This window comes from Ambystoma mexicanum, chromosome 11 (assembly GCF_040938575.1).
Source record: "Ambystoma mexicanum isolate Mex_15411 chromosome 11, UKY_AmexF1_1, whole genome shotgun sequence".
In the NCBI taxonomy this organism is placed as follows: domain Eukaryota; kingdom Metazoa; phylum Chordata; class Amphibia; order Caudata; family Ambystomatidae; genus Ambystoma; species Ambystoma mexicanum.
The window spans coordinates 355,071,341-355,095,300 of NC_090934.1; the positions used below are offsets into that span (position 1 = coordinate 355,071,341).

Here is a 23,960-nt window from a genome sequence, read left to right on the forward strand (position 1 = left end):
ATTGCCGGGGAGGTAGTGCAGGCGTGCAACTGCCAGGACTTGGGCCCGAGATCAGATGGGTTGCCAGGTAACCAGTGCAGTATCAGTATCAGATTATGTTATTTTTCAGCTCTTCTTTTACCAATTGATTTGCCAATTTCATAAGATACATGAGGTGGTGTCAAATCGGTTCCAAAAGTTCCAGAATGCAAAGAAAAATATTTGATTATACATGTTTGACACATGTATAATTGAAAGCTCTGTAATCTCACTGGTTCCTGCTGCTTATTTAATGAAAAGTGGCATTATTTCTCTGCACCTTCCATTCAATTCAAGTGATAAAGGCTTTAACCATACAGAAGAAAAATCAAATTCCGTTGTGCTAATGTGTTTACTTTGCTTAAGTGCAGCCCAAAACTCCTCAGGAATGCAAGTTGTTCAGTAGGACTTTGCTCACTATTTTCAAAGGCAAATAGAAAATCAACAACAATGTTTCTATCTACTCAATGATAAATGACTGGCAGTTGCCATCTTGGAATGGTATACTTTCCTCTCTTTGATAATGTGTGGTGTAACTGAAAAGGCACACTAGCATCATCAACATTTTGATAGTTTTACATTTCCTTTCTTTTGCAATGTTGGTACCAATTTAAACTGTAAAGTTATTTTGCAGCCAGTTCATCCAAGCATTTTATTTTTTAGTCAATTGATTTCAATATCCACTTTCTCGTTTCATCTTCTTGACTTTAAGCAAACGCTGTGGCCAGTATATACATGCAGTATTCACATTAGAATGCAAAAAGGATGTTTTGGAAAACCACCAAAGAACAAAGTTCTTTATGAAATTATATACTTTTTAAAATGTTCTTTTATTGCATTTGGTTTAAATTAAACCTTTACAAATTCATAGGAAACAAGAAACCTACTTCACTAGAACAAATGCAATCAAAACATTGCAGGAAAAAAGAATCAACAGCTGATAAAATCATTTCATACATTTAAAAACTAAATTCTGCCTCTTAAAAGAAGGAAAATAAAATTGTATTCACATCACATATTTCTTACTCAATGACCAAACATCTCATATTGTATACATTTACAAGTACAGGTTTTTAATAAAGCCCAAGAGGGCCAACCCCTCATGAATTTTATGCATAGATGGGCAACGTTTCCATACCAAATCTTCATCATAGATGATTGAATTCACATCCAGGGGCATCAAGTACTTTGCCCTTAGGCCCTGAAGAAGTACACACTCGAGGACCAAGTGATTTAGGGTCTCCAATTTCGTACAGAACCTAAAACAGGCTGCCTCCACCAAGATCAAAGATCTCATTAATTGAATTTCCCTGGTGGGTAACAAATTCCACCGTACTCTTAATAAGATACCTCTATGGAAACTATTTGGGAATAGGAGCAGGTTCTTCATTAAAGATCCTCTGCATCTTGGCTCATGTGTTAATGACTCAATGAAGGATAGGAGTGGAAAGCGTTAGTGGTCTGCGTCCAATCGGAACAAATAGGGCATGCTTAGCCTTTAACTGATTCAAAGTCAGGGTCTCAAAGGTCACCCCAATCTCCTTAAGGACTTGCTCCGGTCTTGCCTCAAGAGAGGTTAATACCCGAGAGTGAATCCAGTTTCTTCCCATTAGATGGTACAAGGTATTAGGAATAGGAGCTCTGATTTTCGAATATAGACAGGAAAGCCCATTGTACCCGCACCCAAAGGGAGACTATCCCCAGTTCAAAGCGTATAGCTGGGAGAGGTAGTTCGGTGGGGATTCCTAGGACCCTCCTCCAAATGCTGCCCTCTATTCCATTGAGGGTGTTACTCAGCTTATCACCATATAGTTCCAGGCCATAGATCAATTTCGTAACTATTTTGCCTTAAAAAAACATAATTGCCGGTTTAAGGGAAAGCCTTTCGAACTTCCGATCTATCTTAACGATCTGTGCTTCTAGGCGTTTCGCCTTATGTAACAAGGACTCTTTAACTATTTTTAACCCTTTATATGCAGAGAAGTTGAAACCCAGATATCTAATGTACTCTGAAAGCTTCAGGGGCATACCTTCTAGGAAGACAGGCCCGGTAGTCTTTACTTTAGCTTTTCTAAAGGAGAGGATCTTATTTTTTTTAGGGTTTATGACCAGCCCATTCTCTTTGGCATAGCTCTCAAAGTTGTTTATAGACCTTTGCAGACTGACCTTAGTAAGATCAAATATCAAAAGGTCGTCAGCATAGGCAAGCCAGATTTTTTTTCCTTTCCTACCTTAGGGGCAACCATCCCTTCTTGCCCAAATGCAATCGCAACATCTGACAAATATTGATTAAAGAGCCAGGGGGCCAGAAAACAACCTTGTTTGACCCCCCCCTATGGGTTTGAATTCTCCTTGAGATATCGCCTTTTTGGCTGGGGTGAACTTGGATCCCACAGTCTTCATAGACCCCACTAATCAATCTCAAAAGCCCCCCTGGCAACCTCCACTTTGCCAGTTTAGTCCATAATCTGTCCCGGTCGACAGTCAAATGCGGCGGTTAGGTCTATCAAGGCCATTTAGGTACATCCCCTAGTTGACAGCCAGGCCTCCTCTTGTATACATTTTACAGCGTGGCCATTGATGTTAGTAGAATGGCCGCTCCTGAATCCAGTCTGAAATTGGTCCAGCGGGTGAGTGGTACTAGCCCAATCCTCCAAATGTGAGAGCAGGAACGCAGAAAACATCTTACAATCTGCGTCAATGAGTGAAATAGGACTATAGTTAGTTGGGTCCGTCCTGCTTGCACATTTGAAGATGAGGACCACGTGGGCCGTATTCCAGTAGATGGGTGTAATACCTGTAGATATGATATGCTTGAATTCTAGATGCAAAAGATTTGCCCATATATTTTGTTCATCTTTAAAGGTGTTGTTCGTAAAGCCATTAGACCCGGGAGCTTGAGATCGCTTACATTTGCTGATCAGCAATGGATGGTTTGGATATCTAGTTGGAGATCCCAGGCTCCAGCGCGGATCAGATCAGAGGCCATCGGGCTGACAGTCTGCGGCAACCCAAACCTATCTTCGTAGAACTGGACCCATCCTGCTCCGGAATTAAATTAAGCTTGGAGATAACCTAGTTAGGATCTTGACCATTCACTAAGTACCAGAAAGCACTGACCTTCGCATTGATCAAAATCCCCAACATAGTTTTTGCATCCCGTTGTAGCAGATTATGGTTCCGAAGTTTACCGAAGTTCTTATAGGACTGCTTAGCCTTTCAAATCAACTCCATGCAGATGACTTGGTCTGAGTTAGTGCATTGAATAAGTCTCACCTCTCACCTCAAAGATTTTTTTGCTTCTGCCAACTCCGCATTATCGCAGTGAGTATGTCTTGTGTGTATCACCTCCCTGTTACTAGTCCCTGTATCGCAGCTGGAGACCAGTAGGCCGACGAATGACTGAAATTCATTTGAATTAAAGTTATTGAGCTTCAATTCAAGGGTCTATGAGTTGAGTGCTTCTTTTACTTTCGAGTTCAAATGCCCAATATTGATATCCGTCCATCTCACTGCGTTGCCCGCCATGTTGGTAGTGACTTGAGGCAGTAGCAAAAATTGTCTGGAGCACAGAAGCCAATCAAAAGAAGCGGTTAAGATGGAATGATCGCTCCAGTCAGTTCTCAAGACATCAAATGACAGGCAAAGATTCATTAAAAACAGGTCGACATAAAAGTAATCAAGCAGGTAGTAACTACCACCTCTGTGCCACGTATACCAGTCATCAGAGTGGCCATTAACCTTCCTACGAACTAATGGTTGGAGCCCCCGTCCACCTGGGCCGGTATGACATTTCTTACCAAACTGACGCTTCCCTGAATGGCCAGTAAATTGGCCATCAAGATTCCATGGGGAACATTGTACATCACATTCTGCGTTCAGATCTCCCACCACAAAAATTCTCCCATTCAGGAATCTCCAGGACCACTCCTCAATGGCATAGCGCATCTTTTCCACAAAGGCATACACTTGGGCGATGCCCTTGTGCCAGTAGATGTTAATAATCAGGAAGCTAGTCATTCCATCAGCTGAGCAAGGATCCACCCCCAGGGCACCAAATGGCAGATATTCGATTTTCGACCCACTTAAACCAAGGGAATTTTCAATAGCAATCATAACCCCTGAGGGCCTACGCCCACCGCTCTCTTTGGCTAACTGGTAGAAGACACAATAACCATCCAAAATAAGTGTGGAGGTTAGCCAGGTGTCTTGTAGGCATACACAGTTTGCAAATATCAGGTTATTCATGCAGGTCTGATTAGAGAAAAGATGGAAATTTCCACGAGTGTTCCAGAATTTTAGACTAAGCAACACCCCCTTCCTTATGGTCCCCACACCAATACCCTTTTCACGGGAGCCGTTTTTGTCATAGAGCAGAGATTATGGTGGCCCAGTCCATGTCCTTCACATCACCTTTGGCATTACTCTGAACCATTTTTGTAGTATCAGACCGTTTTGGCACAAAGTTTTGCTACTCACGATTAGGTGTAATGACCCCCTTTTGCCCTTACAACAATTGAGCTTCAAAGCCCAAATTAAGGAGGACTTCCCTTTGTGTAAGAATAAGCTCCTTTACCAAAGGCGAGGCCAGATGAATGACACTCGTGCCCACAGAATCCCTCTCCGGGAAAGAGACTCTCCCAATATCTGCTGAGGTTACCAAGGCCAGGGAGGGAATCGCTGAGAAGATGGATGAGATATTAGGTTGGTTAAGGTAGATCTGACAATCTGGGTCCAGAATACTGCTGAATTTAATTTGTTGAGCCCAGTTGTCACCTCTAGCCAACCGCCGCTCGTCCAATGATCTTTCAATAGTACAAACATTTTGACCAGTTCCATAGCTATTAACTGGGGATTTTAGAGACCCAGCACTGTTGGATGGTAGTACCTTAGGCCCATCCCTCGGAACATATCTAGTGGAGTATTGTAATCGCGGCAGCAAATACTTGCTCCCTAAAGAGACTCGGGGGTAATTGTGGACAGGAGGTGTATACACCATATCCTACAAATACCTTGATTTACCATTTCCACATCCAGCCCCGACATTAGTCAGGCCTGCACTGGAATTTAAAATAGGCAGAGGTTTCTCATGGATGTCCCCAGTTCCTTGGGTAGGACATGTTTGCTTAGCAGATCTACTGGTTTTTCCCTAATAGAGATCAGGGAGAATGGTTCTGCCCCTCTTTATCCCCATAGGGTAGACACTTGCCTGCCCCATGCTTTTGTAATACTGGTGCTGAAGTAGACTCCCTCATCACATGGGCCTCAGATGGACTCAATTCGATTTAGAATTACTCAAGATGGATATTCCCTCCTCAGGTCCCCCACCTCTAGGTCTCAAAAGCAGAGGCAACACGGGCACTTCCGCACGGGCTACAGGCACTTCTCTCATGTCCGGTGCCAGTCCCCCAACCTTACGAACAGTGCCCTCCACAGGTACCTCCTTATTACCCCAGTTACAAGTAACTGTGGGAACATAAACAGGGTCTACCTGAACTTTCTCAAGTTCCACTCCCCCAACCCGACCTAGTGGATTGGGGTCAGTTTGGACCATAGAATCCACCACCCTGATTTATTGGCATAAGTTCAGTGTGCAGGGTATCATGTTCAATCACTGGAGATAGTCCGCAGCGAAAGAGCTCTGTGAGCCACTCTCATAGGGAGAATGCGATTCCTTCTGGCCCCTGGTTTGCGTCTCATCACTTCCCCTTTTGTGGCATTAGCCACTTTGGGGGCAGGTGCAGCAGCCCCTGGAACATTTGCTAAGTCCAGATTCCACATACCCGCCCCCTCCCTCAGGTGCCACATTAGTGAGATCAATTACTGGGGGAACAGGGCCCCCAGTGCAACCCAAGGGGTGACAGATTGGAATATTGCTCACATTGGGTCTCATGTCTGAAAGTGGTTCTGGGCAAGCTTCAGATCCAAGTAAATTGTCTGAGATTTCAATTATGTTCACAGTGTCCCCCACTACTGAAGGGGGTACAGGCTGTCTCCCCAAGACATCCTGTTTGATCATCATGGTGACCTAGGGAGATGGAGGTCATCTGCTCCAATCTCCTCTAATTTCATCGTAACGTCTGCCAAAGTGACATTTGTAGATTTGAATTCCGCCTAGATGTTATCATAGTGATACAAAAGAGCTCAAAACAATATTGAGTGCAGACACTGTAGGGTGAGTCAATCGGATACGCTCATCAATATCCCACAGCGTATGGTGCATTGCAGATGAGTCCCCCTGACCCTGAGACCCACCTAAAAGTGGGGATTGCAGATGACACGCCTGATTATGTCCGGGGGAGCTCTTATTCGACAAGAGGAGTAGGTGAGTCCATGATGGATGGATTGCAAGATTGCTGAGTGACGCTTTCAGCAAATTTATGCTGAATTGCCTCCAGTTCTTCCGCTTGGTCTGCGATTTCAATAATGCTAATATCCTAAGGCCATGACAGTTGGGTAGTGAGGTCATGACCGAATGGTCTAGCATTCCTTTGCCTTTCATGGCAGGAAAGGTTTTGAGTTCCGTACTGGTGGTAGCTGGTTTATAATGCGTTGCCCAGAAATGAGTCTGGACTCTGGGGTGGATTTTGGGGTCTTGTGCAAGACAGCTGGGATATGTAAAGACACACTGGCCCGCATATATATCAGTATGGTGATCATCAGCTTGGATAGACAAATTTTGCGGGGCGGACGGCAAGCTTAGAATTATCGTCTTTAGCTGTTGCCAATTGTAAGTCTGCCAGATGTCACCACTGAGATGGCTCTTCCCCTCTCACCCTGTAGCCGTGGCACTGCAAAATCAATGGATTCAGTGGGCAGTAGAGAATTACTTGAAGAAATCAGTACTTTTGATAAATCTCCATTTACACAAGTACTCAAGTCAGGTTCCCCTAATACTTCAGCATGGGTATCAATATCCCTGATTGGCACATGGTCCAGCCCCAGTTCTGATGGTGAAGAGTCCAGACCGCCCCCACTGTGCAGCCCAGATCGCATATCGACTGGTGTGACCAACTCGGTTAGTCAGGCAAGGTGAGGTAGATGGCTTTAAGGGAAGTTGTACAAGGCAACAGGAAAGACCACACTGAGGCTAGGGCCTGAATTAGGTCCTGGGTCAAAGGGAGAAGCCAGGCGGTAGTGCCCCGCAGTCCCCAGGCACATAGTAGTTTGATTATAAATCAAGCCCCAACTGATAGTGGGGCGGTTTTCAACAGAGCAACAAACCCACTGCGTTTGTTGGTTCTTGGTTTTTTAATTAAGGGCCCTTGTGAGGCAAAAACAAACCTCAATAAATAATCCCACTCACTTCAGGTACTGACAAAATTGAGATCAGGCTGCCCCTTGTGTCACCCAGTGGCAGCTACGCGCTGGCAATTCACTGTGGCGCTTCACTGAGCTATGCAGTTAGCCCCAATCAAGCTCCACAGGTGACGGAGGATCACGGGCTGATCGCGGGATCCCAGTACTTGCAATACCCATGAGGTGCTGACCTCCCCTTGGCTTGGCTCCTTAATTCACCTCGGCCCGGCCCAGCTCTGCTCAGATCTGCTCCACAGTTCTACGGCACACAAGGCTCAGGGTGTCTTGGCTCTGCATTCTGAGGAAAGGACCTGCGGTCGGGCCTACGTCAAGCTGCACCCCAGACTACGAAACAGAGGCGGCTTCCGACGGGCTGTTATGTACTTTAAATTTTTGGTTGGTGTGAGCCCAACACATAATATATAACAGCATTTTCATTTTAAAAGAGCAGCCAAAAATCAGGGAGAAGTCGAGGCACGCACAGGGAAAGGGAGCACATGCACACTGGGATGGAGTGGTTGAGCAGAAGGGAGTACTAAGTGGGAATGGAACACTAGAGAGGAGCACTTATCTGGGAAGACGGGGCAGGCTATGCATCTGTCAGGACATGAGAGGACCTCAGAAGAATGAATGGGAGGTAGTGGAACTTAATGCAATGTGTCAATCAAAACCCATCCTGCATCACAGAGAAAGATACTTCTGAAAGTAAGCATTGCTCCTAGAAGGAATTTGACGGTGGGGACCTTGTACGTTTGCACTCAGGCGTAGCCAGGTCCCTGCCGCCAAATGTTCATCATTTGTACTCCAGGGTGCAAATGTAAAGGGCAAAAGGCGATATACAAGCGTGTATGCAGCCTTTTGCCCTTTACATTAGCACTGTGTACAAATGAATTAAATGCTATCTGGCGTGCCAGGCAGCATTTACTTTTAATTGTGAGCGTGGTTTGCCATGCTCACATGGCAAGTGGCCCTCACAATTCCAATTGAACGCTGCTTGATATCATGGCATGCCAGCATGTCGGACAATGTTTATTTGTAATTGAAAATGCTGACTGCCATGTGAGCATGACAGGCAGCGTTTACAATGATTTCCTATGGAAAGAGGCTGTTTTTTGCCAGTGCAAAAAGCGGTCTGTTTCCATAGGAAATCAATGGTTTCATGCCAGCATGAAAACCTCATGCTGGCGTGAAACCAAGTTGTTTTTGAAGGCAGAGGGCAAACGGCAGGCGAAAACGTAATTCCTTGCGCCCTCATCCACTGCCTTCAAAAACAATGAATATGCCCTGTAGCGTGAATGTTGGTGTTAAGACAGGCCTGTGTTTTGTCCGTCTTTAGCGACTCCATATACGACTCAGGGACTTCCAAAATGAGCTGCCTCGTGTTTGGAGGCACAAAAGGTCATGCTGCAAAAGTGACCGTACATGGCTTTTTGGCCGAAAAATACACTTACGTTCCATCCTTGAGGTATTTTTAAGAATTGCATTAAGGTATGAGCCATTTTGGTGGGTATAGATTTACGTGGGCAAAAAACAAAAGCAACCCATGGTCAAAATATGCGGTATCCTCATTTTAGCAAAATATGCCTTCAATAATTAGCAGCATGATACTGATAAAGCAAATGGATTCTGGGCAAAGAGTCACCCGATATACAATTGTTCCCTGCCTACTTGAATCTCACTACTGCTAGCTGTGCTAGCATTCTCTTCAATATTCATTCTATGTATAGAATACTCTAAAAAAAAATATATATATTAGACTTCTAAATACTCATTTTTAATCATTTCATTATTTTTGAATGAATAAAGCGCCCGTCACCAAAAGCGCCATTTCAAAATATTAGAAAACGGTACAATATACATGATCATACAAAAAACAACTAAGAACAGAAGAAGGGGAGCGAAACAGAAAGCCACTAAATAGAAAGAAGGGAGAGGGGATGAGCTTTCAGTTTAGATTGATAAATATGAAGAGATGAAGAAGAGTGGATATTGAGAGGGAGAGAATTCCAGTAGTTTGATGCTAATAAGGCAAAAGATCGAAAATGGGAAGATGCAAAGAGGGGTTTAGAGACAGTGAGAAGAAGCAGATTCTGTGAGTGGAGAGTTCGAGAGGGAGAATAGAATGAGACTAGTGAAGAAAGAGGAGGAGTCAAGCCGCGAGTAAATATAAAAACAATAGAAAGAAAATGGTAGAGTAGACGTGATTCAAAGGGAAGCAGTGAAATAGACAGTAAAGAATATGTGATAGAGTAGCAAAAAGGTGAAGAGAGGGTGAACCGAAGAATTATAATTGGTTCAGAGAGGAAGATGTGAGGCGGGAAGGCCAAGAAGAAGAGAAGAGCAGTAGTTGATACGAGAAAAGACCAGGCAGAACAGAAGCTTAGTAGCATGAAAAGAGAGATGGGGGTTGAGCAAGCCGGATGTTAAAAAGAGCTTTGTGACAGGAGCGAGCAATAGAAGAGATGTGCATTTTTAAGGAAAGTGAGGGATCAAAGATAACCTCCAAATTGCATGCAGAACAGTAAAAAAGAGAGACCGAGGAAGAAGAGTAGATGGAATAGTTGAATCCGCAAAAAAACAAAAACTGTCTTTGAAGGATTAAAGTGTAGAAAATGATGAAGACCTCCAGTTTTGGACAGCAGAAAGGCAAGTTGATACAGTGGAGTGCAGAATGGCCAAAGGAGGAAAAAGAGAAAGATTTGTGTATTATATGCCTACTGATGAAAGGAAATGAAGAAATAAGAGCAAAGAATGGGGCAGTGTAGAGAGAGAAAGGGAGAGGACCAAGTGCAGAACCTTGGGGGACACCGTAGAAAAGAGGAAGTGAGGAAGAGGTGTGTCTAGCCCAAGTAACAGAATAGGACCGCTGAGAAAGATGGGAGCGGAACCAATGAAGCACAAACCCAGTAATACCCAAGGAAGAAAGGGAGTAAATAAGAAGTGTGTGATCAACAGTATTGAATGCCACAACTAGATCAAGAAGAATAAGCATAGAGGAGAGCTTAGAATGACAAGCAGAGAGTGGAGTTAGACGTGCTAAAGAGCAGTCTCAGTAGAATGAGAAAGAATGGATTCAGATTGGAGAGGTGGTAGAAGAGAATTAAGATTGAGGAAAATAGCAACCTCGGCACATGCAGCCTGCTAGCGAATTTTAGAGAGAAAGGGAAGAAGTGAAATCGGGCAAAAATTTTCAGGAGTGGAAGGAGCAAGAGTAATTTCTTTAGAATCTGGCGAATAAGGACATACTTAAAGGTAGCAGGGAAACATGAGTTATAAAGAGAAGAATGAATGAGTGAAGTAAGATGAGGAAGAAGATGGGGATAGACGTGTAATGAGGGAAGAGGATCAGAAGGAGATGCCATTGGATGAGCACATGTAAGCAGGGCAGAAGTATCAGTAAAAGGAGAGAATGAGGACAAAGAGTTGAAGGTAAACTGTAAAAAGAGGAAGGAGCAGGAGAGGGAGAAGAAGCAAAAGCAGAACAAAGATGAGCAACTTTAGATGTGAAGTAACTGCAAAGTCAGAGGAAGAAAGATGAAAGGAGGGGCGGGTCAAGAGATTTAGGAGACAGGATGTTGTGAAGAAGTTGGAAAAGACGCCGAGGGAGGAAAGAAAGGGAAACGGTAAGATCCAAAAAGTACAATTTGTTTGCTGCAAGTAAGGCAGAGTAAAAAAAAACAGTGTAAACAAGAAAGTGCAGCAAGATAAGACGGTGATCTAGATTCTTTCCAGTTACACTTAGCTTTATACAGATGACAGCGGATGGGAATGAGATCAGAAGTAAGCCAAGGCTGAGGAGTTTTACAAGTGGGAGTAAAAGAGCAACGAGGAGAGACAATCAAGTACAGACAGCAAAGTAGAATGGAGGTTACTAGCAGCTACATCAGGAGACAAAGAGGAGAAAGTAGGAATAGATGGAAAGAAAGAGTGTAGAGAGGAAAGTTACATAGTCAAAGGAAGATTATGACGAGTAAAAGTACGTGAAGGATGAGTAGTAGTAATGTTAAGCGGAAAGAGAAAAGGAAAATAAAAAGTGATCAGAGGCATAGAAGGGACAAGAGGATACCTGCTCAGCTGAAGGAAGTGAGGAAAATATTAGCTCAGGAGAAGAGCCTGGCTGAAGCGAGCGAGGGAGGGGATGGGAAGAGCTGGCAGGGCTGGCGATGGTGAAGGACAGAGCAGGGTTGGCAGAGGACAGCAGGTTGGGGGTGGCCCTTGGCTTGTGGAAAGCTTGTCACCATACCCGGTGCCACATTGGTCCCCACTGCAGGAGCCCTGAACAGAATGCAGCACTTGAAACAGCCAAACAGCAAAGGGAAGCCAGCATGGGCTACAACACCCATGGGCTACAACACCCGCAGGCAGAGGACGCGCATAGGGTACCATGTCCCTTCACAACACCAGCAAGGCAGGTCCTCAGCATCCTACGTGCATGCGCGCAGTCCATGCTTGTGATTGAGGCTCTGGGAAGGAAAGACATGTCCTGAGGTGCTGCGGTGGGGAAGCGCAAGCAAGGCCTGGTCCCTGCTGAGACACATCTGTCCTTTTCTTTTTATACCCATATTGCCCATCCCAGCAAACGTTGTGCTTATTGGCGCCACATTACAGCGCCAGCCTCGTGCCGCTCACATGAGGGCTGATTAATGAACCGTTAACACATTCTGCCGCCTCAGGCCGGTGACTGGGATCATACATCGTATTGACACCCCGTTTTGTTTTCCAATGAGAATGCAGCATTGTCCACCCGGCAACATACGTTTCTTTCTTTGCTTCCATGATACCTGTGTGCAAATCTACACTTGTACTGCCAGTGTAAAAGTCTTTCATGATGTTGCCCGGAATACATGTCAATACTGCAAGTGCATTTTCATGATGTTTGTGGCTCTTTCCACGTTAACTCTGTAAAATACTTGCATGCTGCCACTGTCCAATCATATGCCAGTACTGCCACTGTAAAACGTTTTTGCAGGTGCTTGTAATATATGCCAGCACTGCTACTGTAACACACATGTTAATAATGCCAGTGCCCACAAGCAAGGCCTGCATTGTCACTGTAAATCGGTTTCATGATTTTTGTATGTTTAACATATGTCAACATTACCACTATAAACTCTTCCATGATGCTGACCACAATGTATGCAAGTGCTTGTCTGTAAAACACATTCATGGGTAGAGATGTCTGTGCAGGCTCTGACAGTCATGGTGCTAGTGTGGGTCCTCACACCTTCACAATACACAATTGCAAATGTACCACACAAAGAGACATGCATGCACAGATTCCATGCTCAGGTTAAAAAAAAAGGGACCCAGAGAGAGGAAGAAGAGGTTGAATAGAAACTGGGGAGGGGAGAAGTGTGCATCAGATGGACAGAGTGGGTAAGGAGGAGGGCAGTACAGAATATGATAAACAGAAGGAGTGCCAGCAGAGATGATTAAAAACACATTGGGAGATCAGATCCAAATAATCATACTGCTTGCAGGCTTCCAGTTGTATTCCATTTAAAACATCCCTTTGCATTAAGTCAATTCCAAGTGACAACCATAATGTTTGACTCCAAATCCCGACTGCTTATGTTATCTGGATAGTTGGTTATCAATTTAAGTAAAGATGTTGGGGTCTGTGCGGTGAACATGGTGTCATCTGCAAACATTGAATACTGGTAGTCACCTGTTCGCAATTCGGGGCACATCAGCAGTGAAGGCTATTAGTTTCCTACTAAGGGAGTTTGTGTACACATATTAAAAAGGAGTGGTGCCAGTACACATACCCTTTGACACCTTCATACTCTCAGGAAGCTCAGCACCCATAACATATCTTATCCTTGCAGGAGTTCCAACAGGGAAAGCAATGACAGTTGCTAACAGATCCTTCAGGATCCTGATGTCATACAGCATTTCTCAAAAATATCTGTCTATGTTATCAAAGACTGATGGCAGGCCACGTATGATAGATTTACTGGCATTCCTGAACACCATACATTCTTGGCATATATCAAATGGAGATTCTGGACAAGTCACTTCCTATATCCTTCCTAAAACCGAGATGGAAGTCGGATAACATATCATTGTCTTCCAGCCATGCCAATAATCCAAAATATGACTTTATCACAGGGTTTAGCTGTCCCATTTATTGATAAGATTGGTCAATTACATCTTTCAAATTGCCTTTAAATGCCCTTCAAATAGAATCCTTGATGATAAAGATGTCCACCTGGGAGAGAGTAGCCTACAGACTGGTCCACCGTAAACCTATCTTTAATGGAAATATTAAATCGTTCTCTAGAATTGTATGCATGCAAGAACCTTACATGGCCTTTGTCTCGTTCGTTGATCAAGTGCAAGGTGTATAATACTCAAAAGGTCTCATGGATCACACGTTTTGTCTGCAGGGATAGATGTTGACCACTATGAATGGCCTATTCACCTTTGTATTGTATATATGCTGCGAAATGATTGATTTGTTTATTTATAGAGCGCCTTACACCAAGGCACTGTACAATGGAACAACTCATACAGTGAAAAACAATAAACATTGGGAGCAAAATTACATAATGAATCCAACAAGAAAACAGTGCAAAAAGCAATTAACTGAGGGGGAGGGGAAGTGGAGAGGGAGTAAGATTGGTGAGGGGGAACAGAGAAGGATAGAACGAGTGAAGAATAGAAGGCAGGGAGAATGAAATGGGATCGGGGCGAGAGGAGTTAGAAGAGGGAAAGAGGGGGAGGAAGAGGGAACAGGGGAGGCCTTCAAGGAGGAGAGTGGAGGAGAAGAGATTTAAGGGAAGTGCGAAATGGGGGAAGGGTCGTGGAAGAACGAATTGAGAGGGGGAGTGAGTTCTAGTCAAGAGGAGCAAGGAGTTGGAAGGAGCGGAACCGGGAGGAAGCACAGGGGGAAGGAGGTACAGTGAGGAGGAAATGGTCAGCAGAATGAAGTGAGCGAGAGGGGGAGTAAAAGGTGAGAATGGAGGAGAGATGGGGAGGAGCAAGACCATCTAGGGATTTGAAAACAAGGCAGAGAAAGCAGAATTTTAACTGTAAGTGGAAAGGTAGCCAGCGAAGGTGAGAGAACGAGGAGGAGATGGAATCACGGAGGTATGGAGACAAAGAGTACGAACAGCGGAGTGGTAAATGGATTTAAGGGGGGCAAGCTGGGATGAAGGAAGTCCAAAGAATAAGGGGGAGCAGTAGAATAGTCGGGAAAAGATGAGAGAAGAGATGATGAGTTTGGTCGCATGGAATGTGAGGGAGGGACGGATTTTGAGAATGTTGTATAGGTGGTAACGGCAGGAGTGAGAGGTAAGTGAAATGTGTTGTGAAAAGGTGAGAGGAGTCAAATATAATGCCTAGCTTACGAGCATGGGAGGAGATAGGGAGGTTGGAGGGAGGAAAGTGGATGAAAGGGGGAGGAGAGGGAGGCGGAAGTGAGTTAGAAGGGAAGAAAAGGACTTCGGTTTTATCAGTATTATGAGAGAGGAAGCCGGAGGACATCCAGTTCTTGATGGCTGTGAGACAGGAGGAGAGTTTGAGATGGAGGTCAGGTGTGAAGGAGGAGAAAGAGAGAAAGAGTTGAGTATCATCAGCGTAGAAGTGATGGGAGATATCATAGGAGGAGATAACGGGGGCGATGAGTGAGGTGTAAAGAGAGAAGAGGAAAGGACCAAGTACAGAGCCTTGCGGAACACCGTATGTGAGAGGGAAGGAAGAAGAGGTCTGCCCCCCCCCCCCCCCATGAGACAGTAAAGGAACGAGAAGAGAGGTAGGAAGATAGCCATTTCAGAACAGGGCCTTTGAATCAGAAGGAGGAGTGTGTGTAGGAGGAGTCGGTCATCAACAGTGTTAAAAGCTGCAGAGAGATCAAGGAGCATAAGGATGGAAGATTGCTTGGCATGCCGATCAGAGAGGAGAGAATTGAGGATAGAAGTGAGAGCGATTTCAGTGGAGTGTTTGGGTCGGAAGCCAGATTGGAAAGGAGGAAGGAGAGAGGAGGAAGAGACGAAAGAAGAGAGTTGAGAATAAGCGAGACGCTCAAGGAGTTTAGAAAGGAAAGGTAGAAGGGAGATAGGGCTGTAGTTAGATGTGAGGAGTGGATCAGCAGAGGGTTTCTTAAGTATAGGAATAATTGTTGCATGTTTGAAGGCTGAGTGAAAGGTAGAAGAGGAGAGGCAGGAGTTAGAGAAAGTGGTAAGGTATGGGATAAGAAGAGGGTAGATTTTGGGGTTGAGAACGGAGGGGAGAGGGTTAGAGGGAGCGGATGTGGGGTGGGCTTTGGTAAGAAGGGAGGAGACATCCGAAGCAGAAACAGATGAGAAGACAGACATAGTGGAAGAGGGAGGAGAGGGGGGAGGAGAAGAGAGGGAGCTAGAGGGGGAGTTAAGTTTTTGGCGGAGTGAGATGATTTTGGAGGAAAAGATGTTAGGAAAGTCAGAGGGAGAAAGCGTGGAGTTGGATGAGGGATCGGGAGTAGGACAAGAGAGAAGACGGTTAAGAGTTTGAAAAATTCGACGAGGATGAGATGCTTGAGACTGGAAAAGGTTAGAGTAGTAAGAGGACTTGGTGGTTGCAAGACGAGAGTTGTAAAGAGCGTGGTAAGAGAAGTAAGAGGTTTGATTAGAAAGCGAGGGAGTTTTGAGCCAGAGTCTCTCTAATCGCCTGAGAAGGTGTCGCGTAGAGCGAAGATGGGAGCTAAGCCAAGGTTGAGAAGGTTTTCGAGTAGGGCGAAAGAGAGAAAGGGGGTAAAGTTGGTCAAGGGCAGTGGAGATAGAGGATGCAAGGGAAGAGAGAGCATCATCAGCAGAGAGTAATGCAAAGTCATGGTGAGATGGGAGAGAAGAAGAGCAGGTGTTGAAGAAGAGGGTAGCGTCAAAGTCCCGGAGTTCACAACGTGAGTAGATTGGGGAGAGGGATTAGTAATAGTAGGTGTAGAGAGAGGGGAAATGGAGAAAGATAGTAGGGCATTGTCAGAGAGATAAACAGGGAGAGAAGAGACAGGGGAGGAGGGGTGGGAGGAGTAAAAGATGAGGTCAAGAGTGGAACCAGAGGAGTGAGTAGAGGGTGAAGAAAGGAGGGAGAGGAGATGGGAATCAAGGATGGAGAGGAGAGGAGAAGATTGTGGGGGAGAAGGCAGATGGATATTAAAGTCGCCAAGTACCACTAAAGGAGAGGCAGGTGGAGAAATAAGTTAGAGGAGGTGATCCAGATCATCAAGGAAGGAGGAGAGAGGACCAGGGGGTCGATAGACGACCAGGAAGGAAATAGGGTAGGGAGAAGAGAAGGACTTGTAGAGGAATTCAAAAGTAGAGAAAGGGGGGAGAGTTGGAGACGAAGAGGAGGAAATGAATTTAGGGTGGAATAGAAGACCAACGCCGCCACCTCGACCAGAGGTATGAGGGGTATGGATGAAAGAGGAAGACAAGGTCTTTAAGGGAGCAGTGACAGAGGTGTTGTGAGGTGGAATCCATGTCTCAGTTAGGCAGAGGAAATGAAGATTGAGGGGAAAGAAAAGATCAAGGGTAGCTGTGGTTTTGTTACAGATGGATCTGGCTTTCCAGAGAGCAGTGTTTGAGGGAAGACTGGTTGGCAGTAGGGGGGGTAGAGAAGGTTAGAGTGATGAGAAAAGGAAGGGGGATGGGTAGGAGAGTGGGGGGGAAATAGTGGAGAGGATTAGGCATCAGGAGGAGCGAGTAGAATAGGAGGGAGAGGAGGAGATGGTAGGGGGAGCAGAGGGGGGAGTGAGGTGATAAGGAGGATCGCATACCAAGGACTTGGGTACAGACAGGTGGGTAGGAGCAGAATAGTAGGAACGGGAATGTAGAGACCAGCGTGTTCTTTAAATAAAGGGGGGAGAGTAGAGGGCAATGTGGAATCAGGAGTGAGGAAAATTGGGAGGAAAAACAATAGGAGGAGACAAGGTGAGGATGGGGTTGATGGTGGAATTCAAGTTGGAGGTGGGAGGGAGCCAGAGGGAGTCAAGAGTCAGAGTGTTCAGGAACTCGAGACTGTGGATGGAGGAGTTCAGAGGTGCTCGAGACAGGACAATGTAGTTACACCAAGTTATCACCACAGAGGGAGCCAGAAGGATCCACAAAAGTCAGATGGTGCAGGAACTCGATAGTGTAGATGGAGGGGTCAAGTGGTGCTTGATGTTTGACACAGTAGGTATCCAAAGTTATCTCCGCACCGCCGAAGGTGGTGACAGGGTAGAGCTGAGAAGGCGTAGGAACAATCAATGAAGAGGGGGGAGAAGAAGCTTACAAATCAAAGTCCGAGCCAGGTAAGCCAGGAACTGTGGGAGTAGAGTTGGAGCAAAGTCAGTGGAGCAACAAGTATACAAGTGGGACAAGTGTAGCGCAGAGGCCCCAGAATGCAGTTATATGGATCAACCGGGAACCAGCGTAGCGCAGACGGTGTTCCGGGGTTGAGTGAAGTACAGAGGCCCCATGAAGCAGTGAAGCAAATCCATAGGGATCATGCGCAGGAGGAGGGGACTCAAGCCCTGTGGGAAGAAGGGGCTCGGAGAGCTGATTGGAGGCAGCTGTGTGGAGGGAGCCGCAGGATTCAGCGAAGTGAGTCCTCCAAGAATGCACACAGGAGGAAGAGGCTCCAAGCTGTGTGGAATGACGAGAGGGCTCGGAGAGCAGTGCAGAGGCAGCCATGTGGAGGAGGCCGCAGCAAAGCAGTTCAGAGGTCAGATGATTCCAAAAAAGGGCCAGAGCTGGCTCAGCAGACAGCGGTAGCCGTACCTGTTGTTGTGCCCCAATCAAGGATAATGGGCTCCGGCAACCGACAAGGGGCTCCGGCACCTTACCTGTGCATGATCCGCTGGCGTCGACAGCAGCAAGGAAGGAGGAGGCAACCGCCGCCCTGGGTGACTGGAAAGCGGGAGGACCCCGCAGGCCGGCTGGCTCAGCAGGCAGCGGCAAGGAAGGAAGAAGCCACCGCCTCCCTGGACGACTGGAAGGCGAGAGGACCCCGCAGGCCGGCTGGCTCAGCAGGTAGCGGTAAGGAAGGAGGAGGCAACTGCCGCCCTCGATGACTGGAAGGTGGGGGGACCCCGCAGGCTGACCCGGTGACGAAGCGGGAGGAAGGCTGCTCCGAGGCTCGATCCCAGAGCCACTCCATGCGGGTCCGATCTTGGCAACCACCGCCCTGGATGTCGAAGGAGGAATGCCGCTCCTAGGTTCGATCCCGGAGACGCTCCAGATGAGTCCGACCCTGGAAACCGCCGCCCTGGATGTCTGAAGGCGGGAAGGACCCCGCAGGTCGGTCCGAAGACAGAGAGGGAGGAAAGCCGCTCCGAGGCTCGATCCTGAAGCCACTGCAGGCGGGTCCGATTTTCACTGAAAAAGCAGACAGTGGAGCCTAAGCAGGTAAGCAACAGGAACCGAAGAGGATATTGGCAGAAATTGCAGTTTAAACTGCCTTAATTTACGAATGATTCAGCATGATTTAAGGAGACGCGGACTCAGGCAGCCATACTCATGCGCCCCCTGGTGGTGAAAACATTGCAAAGAATAGAAAAAAGTTTGCTGAAACTCTTAAAGGCATGTTTATTTTCTAAGTGTGAAGCTCCAAACATGCAGCAGTGCCCATGGATTACCCTACAAACCAAGCAGAGTCCTCAAACAGATAAGATCAATGACTGCGGTGCCGCTCTGGAAAGTATGATAGATGTGAATGTGCAGGAGTCACGTGTAGTGATTTCATGCAACGATGACTGTAGATAAGGAAATAGAGCTCAAAACCTTTATGAAGGGAACATAGTTTGTCAGGGGGTCAGGAACTAAGGAGTCAACATGTTGAACTTCCAAGCCTCTTAGTTTTGAATGGTTTGAAGCATTCAAGCAGTTCAAGAAAATACTGAAGACACACGATCGTGATTGTTAAGTAATGTTCACTGTTACCACTTCTGACCCCATTTTGTTCGAAATCACGAGCTCTAAAAAGCATAGATATCAGTTTGCTAACTTCTCTCATATTTTGGAGTAGAGGAGGTTGTGCAACGGTCTTGTCGAACTGTGTGTATCTGGAGCTCTGCAGTCAACTAGCCCCCCGTGTCGTTGCATGCTGCTCTGTTTACAGATGGGGTGATGTGTTCCCTGTTCTCTCCAAGAATAAACTCTTCATATTACACGTTGAAGGTACAGCGGAAGGCAAAGGTATAACACTAAATGTTTTATGCACTTTTTGTGGTTAATGGGTTATTTGGTGAAGTTGTGACCTGAGGTGTAAGAGCTCCAAGCAAAGGAAATCCCACCCCCCCTCTCAATACGTTAAGTCGGTGTGCATCTATCTTCTAATTTAACTGACGAAAAGATGTTGCTTTACAAATAAGGGAAGAAATACAATGGATTGCATTTGAAGAAGTTGTAAATGCTGCGTTCCACTACTGGAATAACAATGGCTGCTCTTGGTATGTTATGTTGGAAATCTTATATTGCACCAAATCAAAATAATAGTGGTTTCAAGGTGCCATCAATTGTTTGGAAGGTGTGGTCTTGTGGCCCCATCCAGGGTGTCCAGAATATTAACTGCAGAGAAAAGAAATGGGAAAGTGTTAAGTGGTGCGGGAAAGAGAGTACAGATAAAATAAACAGGTGGTGGGGCAATAAGGGGTGATGGTGAAGGAAGGATAGCGTTTTGCGATAACGTCGATGCATGTGGATCCAGACAAAGTTGGCCATAGTTCAGGTAGCCAGAAATTAGGATACATTCTGAGATATCGGACGACGAAGGGAATAAATACATGAGGGCAATTTCAGAGAGGTAAATAATGATTGCTGAAAGTAGTGCAAGGCAGGTCCTTGAACCGAGACAATATAATTGCCCAGCAGTAGTTTCTCCCAAAAAACAAACTCCAGAATAGCCATTCTGAGGCCGCCAAGCCTAGTGGTGAAGAGTGGCTAAGTCGAGAATAGACTGTGTGAGGGGAAAACGTGGACTTAGAAAAACAGGGTAAGTAGAGCAGGATGGGCCAGACTGCCGAAAAGAAAAGTTCCACCTCATACTCCATCCACCCCACCAAGTCACTCTACTGAGGATGCAAGAATGAAAGCGATAAGGGTGGCAGCAAGGTGAGTGCGCAGGTTGTTATATATGCACCATGTGTATGGAGCTAAAATGTACTGTGATCCCAGTGAAAGCAAATACCAAAGTAGGACTGGCTTGGGAACTCTTGATAAGTGCAGCTGAGGCAGACATGTCAAGGCAGTTGGCAAAGGGAATCTTCTCTCTATTAATGTTAATCGAGTCTAAGGGCTCCTTTCTCCTTGTTTCTCTACACTTCACCATGACGCTCAACACTGCCTCTTCAATATCTCAGACAAAGAAAAGCATTGCAAAGAGTTCAAACGAAGGGGAGTGCGGTCCCAGGTAGATGGGTGTTCCCAGGTGGATGGGTGTTCCCAGATGATTGGGTGTTCCTAGGTGGCGTGGATGTTCTATATTTTCACCAGGAATACAAAGCCTACAAATAGTTTATTTTTAGTTGCCCCTCATACAGACCATACAATCCTCAACGTCAAACAAGCATTTGCTATCAAAAAACATTAGAACTCGGCGAGAAACCACCATACACCCTTAAATACGTGGCACACTGACAATCCATAAAACAGACTTGAACAAATGGAACACTACTGTTCCATAAATCGGACTTAACAACACAAACCTGGGTTTTCAGTAACATCCTGCACATCTGTATGTCAATCCATCTGAGATAACCTGGAGTTTACAAATCTACAGCTGCTAACAAATTCACCCACATCCCAAGCGATCAGCTCTGTGACATATCACATATCTAAACAGAGACTGCACAGTAGGGTGTTTAGGCAAGCCACAAGATCCATCCACCCTATAGGAATGCACTCTTTGGGAAAACTAGTATGATTACATCTTAGTATGCCTATCCTGTGCACCAGGCTCACCAGAGACCACTACGTTTATGAGTTAGGGAAAAATCAAAGCTATACAGTTTGTTCAGGTACTGTGACAGTTACAGCAATTCGCCGTACTCAGTGGTCTGGTGGGGTCTTAAGTCATATCTTTATATGCATAAGTGAATCTACACCGTCTTTGGTTTAATTGATAATCTCACTATATAAGATGTTTAACTTTATTTTATGTGTTATTTTCCTTGTAGGTGGTAAAAGTGCATTCGCTAATCTTAAAATAACCGAAACTACGAAGGAATGACCATGAATGACACTATTTCTACCCAAGCACTAGCCCCCAATGACTCTTGCCGAGTGGATTCAGATTTCCGATATATGCTCTTTACTGTTTCATACAGCATCATCTTCATCATTGGCTCCATTGCTAATATCTATGTTCTGTTGATTTTTACCCGCATTTACCCTGTGAGGAGACTGAGTGAGATCAAAATCTTTATGATGAACCTCACCGTGGCAGACCTCCTCTTCCTGGTGACCCTACCACTCTGGATCATGTATTACCACCACAATGGCGACTGGATCATGCCGGGCTTCTTGTGCAACATTGCTGGCTGCTTCTTCTTCATTAACACTTACTGCTCCGTGGCATTCCTGGGGGTTATAAGCTACAACCGATTCAGAGCGGTTACTCGGCCTGTGGAAACTGCTCAGTCCACTGCCTGGAAGAGGGGCATCGTTATATCGGTAGTGGTCTGGAGCCTGATTGTGATTAGTGCCTTATACTTTTTCTTTGTCACAGGTACTAATGTTGAAAGTTTTGAGGGACATAACGTCACTCGATGTTTTGAAGGGTATGATTCCAAAAACAGCAAGCCTGTGGTAATAATCCACTTTATACTGGTCGCGTTCTTCTGTTTTGTGTTCCTGATTGTAATGGTGTGCAATATAATTATCATTAAGACACTTTTATCACAGCCTTCCCAAATGAGACAGAGCAACAATGTGAAGCAGAGAGCCCTCAAGATGGTGTGTGCGGTTCTGGCTGTCTTTGTTGTATGCTTTCTTCCACATCACATTGTCCATGGACCCTGGACATTGACCACCTTGCAGTTGTGGAGGGTGGAGGATTGCGCCTTCCGTCAGGTGCTCAATGATGCCCACCAGGTCACACTGTGTCTCATGGGCACAAACTGTGTCCTCGACCCTGTCATATATTGCTTCCTAACTAAAAACTTCAGACGTCATCTGTCAGAACATATCCGGAGTATGACAGGTAGTCGAAAGTGTTCTAAGCAAACCACCGAAACCTGCTTGGAAGGAATGGTGCCACTCCAACCGTGTGCAGTGAATTCCAAAGAAAAGTAAAGCCAATTGGTAAAGCTCTGTGTTTCTATGCCTTCTTGTATTGAATTGCAGCCTGGGACTGATGCTGTACACTGGAAATATACATGGATAGGCACATTGCAGGCACAGTGAAAGGGAATGTACCCAGCACTTCCATTGAGAAATGATTGCATTTCCAAGCCAATATGTTAAAATAGATGAGTAGTGCAGTTGATTTTCTTAAAAAGTAAAATACATCAAATGTGATCCTCTAGACAAGATCTGGGTTTTAAGCTAACCCATCTTTTAGGTTTACCACATTTGTCCCTCTAGTAGAAATGAAACAGCCATCATTCATGGGGAAGGCTGGTCCTACAGCACAATAAATACAGAATCTGAAAGAAAATTACACTTAGGGTAAAAACCAGGTACGGAGTACACTTTGTATTGCATTCCACTGTTCTACAGAGCAGTTAGCGGCACAAAAGGCTAGTGATGTGCAAATTGTGCTGTTGTGAAATCATGCCCGTGCAGGCGGATTGCACAGCTTGAAGGTCTGGCTTAGCATTCTCCATTGGAACATGGTAGGGTGCCCAGTTTGTTGTAAATGTGTATGTTCTTCTGCTTCTATGTATTTTGAAATGTCTCATTCAGGATTGTGCAGATGCAAGCCTCCATAGTTCATATGCATTTTTATTGTTTAGTAGGCAGTGTTCTACTCAATTATTAATACTTGGGAAGGTAGGTGAATCAAACAGCCATGTGCCTACCCGTAATATTCGATGCTCTATCATAAATAATGTTTTCGTTATTTAAAGAACAATCTGACCCTGCTGCAGCTGCCTACGGGAAGTTGTCATTCACCTAATAGAACGCAACACAAAATTATATGAGAATAATCAATTAGGTGTGGTGCGCTGGGTCTATATCACAAAATGGGTATAAGCTCAAATAAGAAACGTTTGTAGTTGCAATTTATTATAACCTAGTTCCCATAAGCCAACACCAACCAATTGGTGCACGTGTGTGAGTTTCCCCTCCTAAAGGGGTTTTGTCAAGGTTGAAGCCACCAAATGCTATTGCTACAGTTCTTCCAGACGAATTTACAATGCTAATCGTTTGCATCGACATTTTATAAGAATAGAACATTTGTGTGTTGTGAAGGAAAGCGTTTTCTGGATGACTTGTTATAACTGAGTTGACAGACCCTGTTTTCTACTTCGGACATACAAATCTAAAAAGTCTAAGCAAACACGAATTGGGAAGACCTAAGCTATTGGGAAACTTTAGGAACCAAAACGGCAAGTCCAGATTAGATTTTCTTGGAAAACAAATGTGATTTTCACACAAAACCATTATTGGGAACTGTCTTAGGAAGTTAAGCAATTTAGTATTGAATTGAGATCAATATTTCTACTGGATGTACAGGGTTTA

General features: G+C 45.2%; 1 protein-coding gene across 5 annotated transcripts in view; it reads left to right on the top strand.

Moving 5' to 3' along the window:
* The window catches only part of PTAFR (platelet activating factor receptor), a 504,188-nt gene extending 481,606 nt beyond the window's left edge, over positions 1–22,582 (top strand). For all 5 annotated transcript variants that reach the window (XM_069623068.1, XM_069623069.1, XM_069623066.1 and 2 more), the window contains one exon: positions 21,452–22,582. In XM_069623068.1, coding sequence (XP_069479169.1) covers positions 21,501–22,568 — 1,068 coding nt within the window. In that variant the 5' untranslated portion in view covers positions 21,452–21,500 and the 3' untranslated portion in view covers positions 22,569–22,582. The remainder of the gene's footprint in view (positions 1–21,451) is intronic.
* Positions 22,583–23,960: the final 1,378 nt, after the last annotated feature.